The sequence below is a fragment of the Pseudophryne corroboree genome, chromosome 2 (assembly GCF_028390025.1).
Source record: "Pseudophryne corroboree isolate aPseCor3 chromosome 2, aPseCor3.hap2, whole genome shotgun sequence".
In the NCBI taxonomy this organism is placed as follows: Eukaryota; Metazoa; Chordata; class Amphibia; order Anura; family Myobatrachidae; genus Pseudophryne; species Pseudophryne corroboree.
In genome coordinates, this window is record NC_086445.1 from 361,674,753 (window position 1) to 361,688,593 (window position 13,841).

The 13,841-nt window shown below is 47.4% G+C and overlaps 1 protein-coding gene across 3 annotated transcripts in view; it reads right to left on the reverse strand.

Moving 5' to 3' along the window:
* The window catches only part of NAXD (NAD(P)HX dehydratase), a 78,433-nt gene that overhangs the window by 29,235 nt on the left and 35,357 nt on the right, over window positions 1-13,841 (reverse strand). For all 3 annotated transcript variants that reach the window (XM_063953171.1, XM_063953170.1, XM_063953169.1), the window contains one exon: window positions 8,025-8,175. In XM_063953171.1, coding sequence (XP_063809241.1) covers window positions 8,025-8,175 — 151 coding nt within the window. The remainder of the gene's footprint in view (window positions 1-8,024; window positions 8,176-13,841) is intronic.

Here is a 13,841-nt window from a genome sequence, read left to right on the forward strand (position 1 = left end):
TAAGGGGGCCGGCGGCGCGGCTCTGGGACCCATCCATGGCTGGGCCTGTGATCGTCCCTCTGGAGCTAATGTCCAGTAGCCTAAGAAGCCCAATCCACTCTGCACGCAGGTGAGTTCGCTTCTTCTCCCCTTAGTCCCTCGGTGCAGTGAGCCTGTTGCCAGCAGGTCTCACTGAAAATAAAAAACCTACTTTAAACTTTTACTCTAAGCAGCTCAGGAGAGCCCCTTAGTATGCACCCTTCTCGTCCGGGCACAAAAATCTAACTGAGGCTTGGAGGAGGGTCATAGGGGGAGGAGCCAGTGCACACCAGGTAGTCCTAAAGCTTTTACTTTTGTGCCCAGTCTCCTGCGGAGCCGCTATTCCCCATGGTCCTTTCGGAGTCCCCAGCATCCACTAGGACGTCAGAGAAATATATATAAATAAAGCTTATGTTGGTGGACACTAATGACTGACAAATCAAATTCAAATAGTTGGGTGCCTGAACAAAATGAGAATTCAGACAGAGAGGAATGGCGCTCCAAGCGGGAACATTTACAACAACTATAGTAGTTTATTTGCATGGAAATAGAAGTGTTCGGCTCTGTATTAGACCCTTTGTTAAAGAGTCTGATGGCTGCACTTGTGGACACATTCAGACATACACTGTGTCCTTAAGAATAACATTTCCTTTATTGGGCTTTCATCAGGAACACCACATTCATGTATTACACTAAGAGAAGAACCCCATGATAGCCAAAGGGCACGTGTTCCCCAGGGAGCTGATGTCACAGGGGAGTGCCATTTGACACAATGTGTCATGACCCACACCTTACTCCACACCCATGGGGATGTAGGTACATGGCTCATATGGAAGACAATGTATCAATAAAAATAGCCCACACATATTGATACTAACAATAAGTCCAGAGCACTAATGAATGTGCACCTTCTGACCAAAAAAAAAAAAATGCAAACAAACAATGAAATACAGTCAGACACAGAACTTACAGGTTTACACACTGGCTGTGACTGTATCTAATTATAGTCACAGTATGTATGTATGTTCATCATAGGCTCCTACATGGCTTGATGGATCTGAACCAAACTCATACCCTTCATTCTTACAATGTGGCTATGCCAGTGGTTCTCACACTGTGTGCCGTTGCACCCTGGGGTCAGTGACGTAATTAGAATTTTTTCTCCCCCAAGCCAAAAAATCCTTCGGCGCGCCGCGCCCCCCCCCCCCCCCCCCCCCCATAATTGGCACTAGTAAAGGGACAAATATGTGCGCGCCGCCAAAAAGGGTGTGTGGCTTCGTTGACATGGGCGTGGCTTTGCGTAAAGGGGCGTGACATTGCAGGAAAAGACTACCTTATACCCCAGTTTTGCAACCTGCACGCCCAGACGTTAGCCACCACAGGAAAGAAAAATAATCCTGATTCATGCCCCTTACATTATTTGTCATTTTTCCTCCTTATAGTAATGCCCAGTATACATTATGCCACATACTGCAATGGCCCTTAGACATTATTCCACGCACAATAATGCACATGACACAATATGCACACACCATAATGCCCCCGACACATTATGCCACACACCGTAATGCCTGTGACACATTATGACAGGAATCGCAATGCCCGTTATACATTATGCTACACACTGCAATGCCCCTGATACATTATAGCACATACAATGTCTGTGACACATTATGACACACACCACAATGATCCTGAGACATTATACCACATACCACAATGCCCGTGATATAGTATACAACACACCGTAATGCCTGACACCTGACACATTATGACACACACCGCAATGTCCGTGATACATTATGCCAAACACTGCAGTGACCCTGAGACATTATACCGCATACCACACAATGCCCGTGATATAGTATACCACACACCGTAATGCCCATTACACATTAAGTTCTACAGTAAGGCTTCCAATTACTTTTAAATTACCTGCTCGTTGCCAGGAGTTTCATGCTCTTGGTTCCATGCACGGTGCCAGGGGTTTTCATGCTCAGGGTGTCATGCTCGTTGCCAAGGGTTTCATGCACTGGGTGTCATGCTCGTTGCTAGGGGGTAGTGCTTGTTGCTAGGGCCGTGCTCCCAGTGCCACATATGCTCCCAGTGCCAGATATTCCCCCACAGTGCCAGGTATATGCACCCAGTGCCAGATATTCCCCCACAGTGCCAGGTATATGCCCCCAGTGCCAGATATTCCCCCACAGTGCCACATATGCCCCCTCAGTGCCAAATATTCCCCCACAGTGCCAGGTATATGCCCCCAGTGCCAGATCTTCCCCCACAGTGCCAGGTATATGCCCCCAGTGCCAGATCTTCCCCCACAGTGCCAGGTATATGCCCCCAGTGCCAGGTATATGCCCCCAGTGCCAGATCTTCCCCCACAGTGCTAGGTATATGCCCCCAGTGCCAGGTATATGCCCCCCCCCCCCAGTGCCAGATATTCCCCCCCCAGTGCCAGGTATATGCCCCCCCCCCCAGTACCAGGTATATGCCCCCCCAGTGCCAGGTATATGCCCCCCCCCAGTGCCAGGTATATGCCCCCCCAGTGCCAGGTATATGCCCCCCCCAGTGCCAGATATTCCCCCCCAGTGCCAGATATTCCCCCCCAGTGACAGGTATATGCCCCCAGTGCCAGATATATGCCCCCAGTGCCAGATATTCCCCCCCAGTGCCAGGTATATGCCCCCAGTGCCAGGTATATTCCCCCCCAGTGCCAGGTATTCCCCCCCAGTGCCAGGTATATGCCCACAGTGCCAGGTATATGCCCCCCCCCAGTGCCAGATATTCCCCCCCAGTGCCTGCTTCCCCCCCAGTGCCAGGTATATGCCCCCCCAGTGCCAGGTAGTGCCAGGTATATGCCCCCAGTGCCAGGTATATGCCCCCCCCAGTGCCAGATATTCCCCCCAAGTGCTAGGTATATGCCCCCAGTGCCAGGTATATGCCCCCAGTGCCAGGTATATGCTCCCCCAGTGCCTGCTTCCCCTCCCCCTCCTTTGTGTTGGAGGGACACGGAGCGCATAGCGCGCCTCTCCAATGTCCCTCCTGGCTCTCCCCCGGCCGGTCTAATAAAGGAAGTGCCGGTTCGTGAGCCAATCAGAGCTCACGAACGGCACTTCCTTTATTAGACCGGCCGGGGGAGAGCCAGGAGGGACACAGGGGGGCGCGTGATGTGCGCTCCGTGTCCCTCCGTACACAGTAGGCAGCAGCGGAGGGAAGGAGGGAGAGGAGACCGCAGATTGACATGCGGACGCTCGTCCGCATGTCAATCTGTTCTGTCAGTGGCACCCCCGCAGCCCCTCGCCCCCAAGCCACCGCGAGGGCTGCGGGGGCAGTAGTTACGCCACTGCCTGGGGTGCATCAGGACACTTACAGGGGGGCCTTGGATTGGTGGTCTAAGTCCAATTCCAATTATTTATGGTCAATGTAATAGGCAACACTATAACTTAAACACAGACTTCTTGGTACAGGAATTATATCTATCATATTTTATACCTCATTTAAAAAAAGAAAATAAAGTGCAAAATCTACAATACTATACGCTGCCTTATTTTGGTATCTGTGTAATTGTTATTAGATACTGTAAGTAATTTATCTGTGTATTAACATGCAGTAATTCAACCATGTGAACCAAGTCAGATTATAGCTGATAAACGTTTAGTTATAAAGAACAGACTTTTTATAGAACACCAACAAAGTCTTACTTTAGAATTCGAAACACGTCAAATGACATAATGGGACCAGTCTCTCATAATCAGAGCTCCCATTGGGTGTTCAGCTTCTGGTGTTTGTTATAGGCCCTACACACTGGCCGATTTTTTTGAAAGATATGAACGATCTCGTTCATAAATTAACGAGAACTCGTTCATATCTTTCAGTGTGGAGGCTCCAGCGATGAACGATGCGCGTCCCCGCGCTCGTTCATCGCTGGTCCCACGTCGGCTGTACATGCAGGCCAATATGGACGATCTCGTCCATATTTGCCTGCACTACAATGCAGCCGGGTGACGGGGAGAGTGAAGAAACTTCACTCCCCCCGTCACTGCCCCCCCGCCGCCGGGTCGCTCGTCGGCCGTATCCGCCGTCGAGCAGCTCGGTGGCGGATCGGCTAGTGTGTAGGGCCCTTTACTTCATCAAGCCTTAATGCATCTAACATACAACACATAACACCTAACCACTGTCACACAAAACGTAAACATAATCAGAAAGGTGCAGGACATTCTGCTAAATCGTACCTAATGTGGTAATTATATCAGCACACATTTGGACTTCACATGAACAAGGATACACTGCAACTACCGTATATACTCGAGTATAAGCCGACTTTTTCAGCACTTTTTTTGTGCTGAAAAAGCCCCTTCGGCTTATACTCGAGTCAGTATTTAGGAGGGACACGGAAGGCACAGCGCGCAGCTCTCCTGTGTCCCTCCTGCGTCTTCAGCGGCAGCGGCGTGTGAGTGTTAAAGGAAGTGCATGAACCGGCACTTCCTTTAACACACACACACACACACGCCGCTGCCGCCGGAGACGCAGGAGAGCCGCGCGCTGTGCCCTCCGTGTCCTTCCTTCAGAAGACAGCGCGGGAGCGACGGATGGGTAAGTAACTGGCACTGTGGGGCATATCTGGCAGCATGAGGGCATATCTGGCACATCTGGCACTGTGGGGCATATCTGGCAGCATGAGGGCATATCTGGCACTGTGGGGCATATCTGGCAGCATGAGGGCATAACTGGCACTGTGGGGCATATCTGGCAGCATGAGGGCATATCTGGCACTGTGGGGCATATCTGGCAGCATGAGGGCATATCTGGCATATCTGGCACTGTGGGGTATATCTGGAAGCATGAGGGCATATCTGGCACTGTGGGGCATATCTGGCAGCATGAGGGCATATCTGGCGCATCTGGCACTGTGGGGGCATATCTGGCAGTAAGAGGGCTGTGTACGGCTAGAGCTGCATTTCCCACCCTAGGCTTATACTCGAGTGAATAAGTTTTCCTAGGTTTTTGTGGTAAAATTAGGTGCCTCGGCTTATATTCGGGTCGACTTATACTTGAGTATATACGGTATATTTGTGGCATTGCTATGCCAGTTATCCATATGGATTAGAAGCAATGATATTATGCATAAACTAAACTGGAATTTTATCAGAAAATAAAAACTACCAACATGCTGTTAATTAGATAATGCTTATAGGCAAAGTTTTGTTTTGTTTTTGTTTTTTAAGAATTTTTTTTTAAATATATTGCCCAAATTGAGAGTATATACAGTATATTTTGTAATAAACAACCTTTTTTGTAATTTAGAGTATAAGTTTCACATAGGTGTGTGCACATATATTTTTATAATCTGTACGGAATTGCATGTGGTGCTTCTCTAATATTTTATTGTAGTTTTGTGTGGAGTGTGGCCAACTCCGTAAGCAGCTGCAAAACATTCTATAAAAATATAATTAAAATGATCAGCTCCAAAAAGGGTTTCTTTATAGGGGATGCGGATGTTGGAGGGGAGTTTAGGCCCCGCCACGGGGAGGTTAGGGGTTAGGCACTACAGGGGGAGGTTTGGGTTAGGCTGCAGTAAAGGAGGGTTAGAGGAGAACAGCCCCAACTCACCCCTGTCGGCATTGGAGGCTTCGGGATCCCAGCGTTGGGATTCTGACTGTCCAGATCCCAAGCGCCGGCATATCACACTGAATCCCTTTATAGTGTTCTGGTATTTCATTTTGAACCATAATGTAAGCAAATTAGATTCCAAATGAGATTTCACTTTTAGTAGGGAATTCAATTGTGCCAGATACAAGAAAAGACCTTTACAGCGATTTTTTGGCCAATGTTTTTAAATCAGACAATCTAATTGCAGCCCGTTTTTATCATGTGAAAACACACAAAGATCTAGGATAAGATCCCGGATTCATGTGTTATCGTGGCCACTATTGCAAAAACGGGTTCGTCATCAGAAATTTAATTATAATTTGTAGCTGGCAGATTGTAGGAAGGTGGGAGAGCTCTGTGGCAATGCATTAGATGGCTAGATTTATCGTCTCAGCAATGCTTGGGGAAGAAGTGGGGAGCGTGTATTGGGGTTTCTGATCAAAAGGGTGAAAGGCAACTTTTTCGGCAACATATACAGATGTAGCCACACTCAGCTTTGCGCAATGCGTATGCATTACGGCATAGCTGGCGCAACTATTGTGCCCTTGGCTAGGACACACACACGTGTCCGTAGGTATGAATGCCGCGATCGCTAGCTGTGAATAGAGGCAGCCTGGCATGTCCTGTAGCATGATGCATCGCGGCAAAGCTGAACAGGACTACATCTGTAGGTACAAATGGTGAATGAGTATTTCTATGCAACATATTGCATTATTTGTCCCTGTAAAATATTTAAGGTGATGTTGGCCAATTTGGTCTTTAGGACAATGCTCGTTATTAATAGTTATTAACAGAGTGGAGCTCCCCTCTGAATTTGGGAAAACCTAAATTCACAACCCTATTTCTACCAATATGGGGTATATGTCTGACAGGCAGCGTAGCAGATTTTCTACAGTTACACACTAACATCTACTCGAACGGTCCATGGATCCAGATTAAGGGCCTAATTCAGATCTGATAGCAGCAGAAAATGTGTTAGCTAATGGGCAAAACCATGTGCACTGCAGGAAGGGGGGCAGATATAACATGTGCAGAGAGAGTTAGATTTTGGTGGGTAATTTTGTTTCTGTGCAGGGTAAATACTGGCTGCTTTATTTTAACACTGCAATTTAGATGTCTGTTTGAACACACCCCACCCAAATCTAAAGGGGGGTACACACAGAGATCCATGCTTGAATTATAAGCAATCTGAATAGAGTGCTTAGAAATTTAGCACGGATCTCTCCGTGTGTATGCCCATAGCGATGAGCGGCAACCACGCGTCTCTATTGCTGATTCTAGATTTGGCATGCATGCATGCCAAATCCAGTAGATCGCTTACTTCACTGCTGTGTGAAGTGAGCGGCTCCCCTGCACGCCACACATCGCGCTGAGTGGGGGGAGACGTGTGCTGAGAGGTCTGTACTAGATCCCTCAGCACACATCTCCCCCGTGTGTACGGGGCTTAACTCTCTCTGCACATGTTATATCTGCCCCCCCTTCAGTGCACATGGTTTTGCCCATTAGCTAACAAATTTACTGCTGCGATTAGATCTGAATTAGGCCCTAGGCTTTCAGCTTTTAGGAACAGTAACTTTGGCTGCATTGAGAAGGTCGGGAATTAAGGTCTTCTTATATTGTGACAGAGGAGTAACATATTTAGGCAATAGGATGGTGCCAGGTGTCCATGAAGGTGTATTTAGTACATGTAACTAAATAGCCCAGGTGACAGAACTAGACCACAAAATGTGAGCCCTCATGCCTGCTGCACAACAGTGTCACACCATTTCTTGGAGCAAAAGATGATTCTTACTCAACTTTAGGGGGTCATCCAGTTACAGTAAGAGCATAGATACACTTTTGGCATCTGCTACTTCTCTCTAAATAAATGTATTTTCCAGACTCCCAGCCATATTGTTCATCAGGGAGAATTGTTGTCAATTTCTTGTCCTACTCTTCCACAAAATAGGGAAGCAAGCATATAAATTACAGCTTGTATCTAACTGAAACGCCGGCATTTGGGATCCCGGCGGTCAGAACACAGACACTGGAATCCCGACCACAGACAATGCAGACAGCCGGAACCCCGGCTAACAGGGGCTATTCCCATGACAACCAGAGTGGGAATAGAACCTGTGGTGAGCGTAGCGAGCCACCGAGCCTGCAAGGGGCTTCAATGCGCTTGCCCCCCTGCGGGGATCCTGGCGTCGGTATGCTGACCGCCGGGATCCCAGGCGCCGGCATACCATACCCAATGCATTTATTTACTCATGATTTAACTATCCTAAAGCAAAAATAGATTATTGAAATTAAAGTAAATTATAATACATATTAATATGCAATTTTACCAATCTCACTCATAGGGATGTACTCACTCTTGGCAGCCTCCAACAATACCAATCTTTCCATCCTGTCCTTTGTGCTTTTTAGAAGTAAGCGGGGGGATGACATTCCTCACCAGCTGGAAGATATTCTCCATATCCTTTGATGGGCGTGTTGGACGCAGGGAGAAGGATCTCTCCAAAACTAAATAAGAAAGTACATTACTGTTTTTCATGGCATTTACACTCTCACATAATGGTGCAAAGTTAAGAACTACTTATGTTTGATGGTGTGCTTTTTAAAAAACATGGTTTTATTCCTGTGTTATTGCATTTACAACTGACACTGGCCATCTGGCAAATGCCAGAACAGCCGATGGTCAGATGGGCTGGTCTGGCTTTCTGCTTGGTCAGCCCTAATCTGCCAACCATCCCGCGTCTGGTATAGAGATATATGGTGGCGTACCATAAGACCAGGTTCCCTTGACTCGAGCAAAGCCCACTTGAGCCATGGGCTGATTCATGCCCCCAGTCTGTCCCCGACTTCAGATCAATCTAAATAACATATGCAGAGATCCAGTCAAATGAAAACCCCAAAACATAGCATAAAGACCATGCCAGCACAAGCATCTCCCAAATGTTGCCAGTTAGAATAGTGAGAAAATATACAACAGCAAAAGGCTATAGTGAAAAATGTTTATACAGTGTATAGCCCAAGTGATCTGAACAGTACACCAAGCTTACCAGCTACTTTCCATACCACAGTAGAGGCAAGCAGTGTGCCTGCTACTGAACACAGGACAGCAGCCAGGGCCACTCCCCGAGTAGGATAACAGCCAGGGTCCTCCCCTCTCTGGCCACACTATAGCACACAGACCGCTCCTGCATACCCTGCTGAGCTACTCAGGGATATCATATAATATGAGCTATCAATAGCATGTGTTAGTACTTAACAGCACCAGTGGGTGTAATGGGTACATTAGTTTGCCAAACAAGTTTAAACTTCCTTCATGCAACCCACCGACTGTTCCTTACATGCCGGCAGTAGTTATAAATGTCTAAGTGTCAGTGCCAACATGTCACCTTGCCACTACATCCAGAGGAGAGTTCCGATTCGGAAAGATTCAGACATCAGCTAAGACAGGCCTGGCCAACCTGTTGCTCTCCAGATGTTGTGAAACTATACATCCAAGCATGCTTCAGTTTTAGCATTCCCTAATAGCAAAATTGTAGCAAGACATGATGGGACTTGTAGTTTTACAACAGCTGGAGAGCCACAGGTTGGCCAGGCCTGACCTAAGGGGTACTAGGCAAAGCACTTTCATTCTGCAGGAATATTTACAAAAGAATTCAGTTGACACATTGAGGGATGCTACTCTGCTCACTTGATCAGGGCACAAGCCAGGATTCAGTGGAGGCAAGATATGGAAAGAGTACAATATGCATCTTGCCCATTACCCTAGAACAGTGATTTTCAACCTTTTTTTTTTTTTTTTTTACTCGCGGCACACCGAACAATATTTTAAAATTGCCAAGGCACACCATCAGTTCCCCACAGAAAAAAACAAAAACACACACATTGGACCTCACAGTAAAAAAAAAAAAATCCACACATACATTGGCCTACACATTGCTCCCCACATAACTCCTATTGCTCCAAACATAAATCAATCACATTTCTCCCCACATAAATCCTATTGCTCCCCACATGAATTATTCACATTGTTCCCCCCCCCATAAATTCTTATTCTCCCCACATAAATTCTATTGAAATACTATTATTCCCCACAGGAGAAATAAAATAAATATTTTCAGCTGTCCTCCTCCCTGTCCCTCGGTGGCGGGGGCTGTTCATAGTGGAGTTCTGCGAATACTGAGCAGCGGGCGGTCGGGCAGGTGTGGATGTGGGTGGGCAAGGAAAGCTGTGTATGCAGGCGGGAACTGGAAGATGTGTATGCAGGCGGGTGGGCTGGCTGGGTGGTGAGACGCGACGGCTGTGACCTATGATATCACATAATTTTCAAGGCATAGGTCATGGCCAGAGTATGACTGGTCCTTTAAGAGGAGACCGGGCCAACAGTTCACTCTGAAGGTGCAGGAAGCTGCTCTGGCTCTGCGGCACACCTTGCAACTGGTCGCGGCACACTAGTGTGCCACGGCACACTGGTTGAAAAAGCCTGCTCTAGAAGATGTGAATGAAAAGCATAGGGAAGCTTCCCCATTCCTCATCTCCACCATACTTCTTGCTGTGTCACGGCTGTGCCAGGCATAAGGTCCAGAACCATGGGGAAAATGCTAAAGACAGATGTAAATAAACTTTTATAAATGTGTTGATTATATACAGTACATAAATGGCCGATTCAGGCCTCTGTGTATTAGCGGAATATGTAAAACAAAATCTCTAGGAGGTAAATAGATTACTGCATTAACCGCAGTAATTCATGTGCTCCTCCTGTTCAACTACAAAGATCACGCAACTACAAAAGCCTCTGCACATCATTTTAAAGTCCACAGTACTAATCTGTTTCCACATAATCTAATTCACTGTACGGTCACTGCTCTCCTGTGTTATTTAATATTTATCCTCAAGTTAACATACCGTATATACTAGAGTACAAGCCGACTTTTTTAGCACTTTTTTTTGTGCTGAAAAAGCCCCCTCGGCTTATACTCGAGTCAGTCATCCCCGCTCCGGCGCTCCCCCGCAGTCTTGTGAAGGAGGGACACTGAGGGCACAGCGTGCGGCTCTCCTGTGTCCCTCCTGCGTCTCCGGCGGCAGCGGCGGGTCTATTAAATGAAGTACTTGTTCGTGAGCTCTGATTGGCTCACGAATCGGCACTTCATTTAACACACACACGCCGCTGCCGCCGGAGGGACACAGGAGAGCCGCACGCTGTGCCCTCCGTGTCCCTCCATCACAAGACTGCGGGGGAGCGCCGGAGCGGGGTTGGTAAGTTGTTACTTTCACTGGGGGAAGCGTTTTTGGCACTTGGGGGGGGGGGGGGGGGGGGGCATACCTGGCACTGTGGGGGCTGTGTACGTCTAGAGCTGCATTTCCCACCCTAGGCTTATACTCGAGTCAATAAGTTTTCCCAGGTTTTTGTGGTAAAATTACGTGCCTGGCTTATATTCGGGTCGACTTATACGGTACATTTTTCTGTCCCTTAATGATTAGTACCACAAAATACACTAACATTCTTCCAATGTACGACCAGTAAAATTTGCCCTTCCACTTAGGGTGGGTTTTTCTTAGGGGGGTACACACGGAGCGATATCAGCCTATTTTCTAAGTGATCTGTCTAGATCGCTTTTAGAAATTAAGCACTGATCCCTCCGTGTGTACACCCCATAGCGAAAGGGCCGCGCATCGCTATAGCCGAATCAGATCTTAACTGCATGCACAACAGAGTGCAGATATTGACTGCAACAGAGTATATAGGGCAGAACCTAGGAACATGGCCATCTTATCGTTGCAGACGGTGTATTGCCAAAATTTTTTCCAAATTATATATTATTATTATTATGGGACACTGAATGGGCTGCACATACCTGCTTCTGCTCTTCCTCATCTCTTTCTGCGACTTGGAGAAAGGTACTAGGAAGAGCTATTGGTCTCATATCATCATCATCATGACACAAGACTGCCTTTCAGTCTCCCCCAGACAAAGACAAACTAGGAGAGGCAGCCTGCATGTGCTGTGGGATCTGCGCTTAGTGAAATAAAATTTTTAAAAAAAGCAGAGGAGTGGGCTTATTGTCCCTTAAGGTGCATACACACAGAGAGATATTGACTATACGATTTTGACTATACGATTTCCCTTGAACTCCCCAGAGCCCAGATTTTGAGTATGTGCGATTTTGACTAAGTGCCAATTTTGACTATACTTTTTACTAGATAGTACACTATATAGTCAAGACTGACTTGGCTGCACAGTATATCTAGCCTGATACCGAACCAGGAGTGTGCATAGGTATCGCAAGCTAACAGTGCTATTTGCACTAACTTTTCTTGCGATTTTGACTATATAGTCAAAATCGCAAGGATAAATCTCACCGTGTGTACACACCTTTGAACAGTGTAGTTTATGACATACAGTATGAGTGATTTTTATACGTTACAGCAGAGGTTCTCAAAAGCGGTCTATATCCATGGCTCAGCACAGATAGTCAAATCAAACTGACTGAGGTGCTAACACAGCGCCTATTCATGCCAGGAGAGGGGGATGGGGGCATGCCAGCAGCTCCCAGAATGCTGGGCATGCACCCACAGTGTTGGAAAAGAGACGTGGCTCACGCGCACAGTATTCCTGTGAAGTCGCACACCCCTTTTGAACAAGAGCGTCTTCTGCATACACAGGAGTCCTGGGTCAAGTAGTCCAGATGTTAGGAGGTATGAGATAATATTGTCCTTAACCACTTGCCTGGCATGGTCGCATCAGATGCGACCATGCCTGCAAGTGCTCTATCTGACCTGGTCGCACAGGATGCGACCAGTCAGATGGAGAGTGTTAGCAGTGGCAGGGAAGAGAAACTTCCCTCCGCTGCTGCTGTCAGAGGGACCGGAAGGTCCCTCTGCCTCCCTGCACTCTCCCCCTGTGTATGCCGTGCTGCTGATCGGTCAGCACGGCAGGATCCCCCCCTCCAGTGGCTGCAGACAATGGCAGCCGCTGGGGAGAGTAAATGAACCCTCCCAAGCTACCCCCAGAACCCCCCCTGCATACCTGCAGGCTGTCCCGGTTTTCAAAATGAAACCGTGATAGTCGCGATGTTCCGATGGTCGCGATGTCCCCGAACGATGTTTCGATGTTTACAGAATTTCTTTTTAAAAATCCCCTTTTTTTTTTTTTTTTACTAAAATCATTTGGGATAGGGTTAAAGTCATGTTCTTCACTTAATTCACTCATAAAAAAACCCTGACAATTTCGGAGCGGTTTTCGGCGAAACAAATAATAAGAATTTACTTACCGATAATTCTATTTCTCGGAGTCCGTAGTGGATGCTGGGGTTCCTGAAAGGACCATGGGGAATAGCGGCTCCGCAGGAGACAGGGCACAAAAAGTAAAGCTTTAGGATCAGGTGGTGTGCACTGGCTCCTCCCCCTATGACCCTCCTCCAAGCCTCAGTTAGGATACTGTGCCCGGACGAGCGTACACAATAAGGAAGGATTTATGAATCCCGGGTAAGACTCATACCAGCCACACCAATCACACTGTACAACCTGTGATCTGAACCCAGTTAACAGTATGATAACAGCGGAGCCTCTGAAAGATGGCTCACAACAATAATAACCCGATTTTTGTAACTATGTACAAGTATTGCAGATAATCCGCACTTGGGATGGGCGCCCAGCATCCACTACGGACTCCGAGAAATAGAATTATCGGTAAGTAAATTCTTATTTTCTCTATCGTCCTAGTGGATGCTGGGGTTCCTGAAAGGACCATGGGGATTATACCAAAGCTCCCAAACGGGCGGGAGAGTGCGGATGACTCTGCAGCACCGAATGAGAGAACTCCAGGTCCTCCTTAGCCAGGTTATCAAATTTGTAGGATTTTACAAACGTGTTTGCCCCTGACTAAATAGCCGCTCGGCAAAGTTGTAAAGCCGAGACCCCTCGGGCAGCCGCCCAAGATGAGCCCACCTTCCTTGTGGAATGGGCATTTACATATTTTGGCTGTGGCAGGCCTGCCACAGAATGTGCAAGCTGAATTGTATTACACATCCAACTAGCAAAAGTCTGCTTAGAAGCAAGAGCACCCAGTTTGTTGGGTGCATACAGGATAACAGCAAGTCAGTTTTCCTGACTCCAGCCGTCCTGGAACCTATATTTTCAGGGCCCTGACCACATCTAGCAACTTGGAGTCCTCCAAG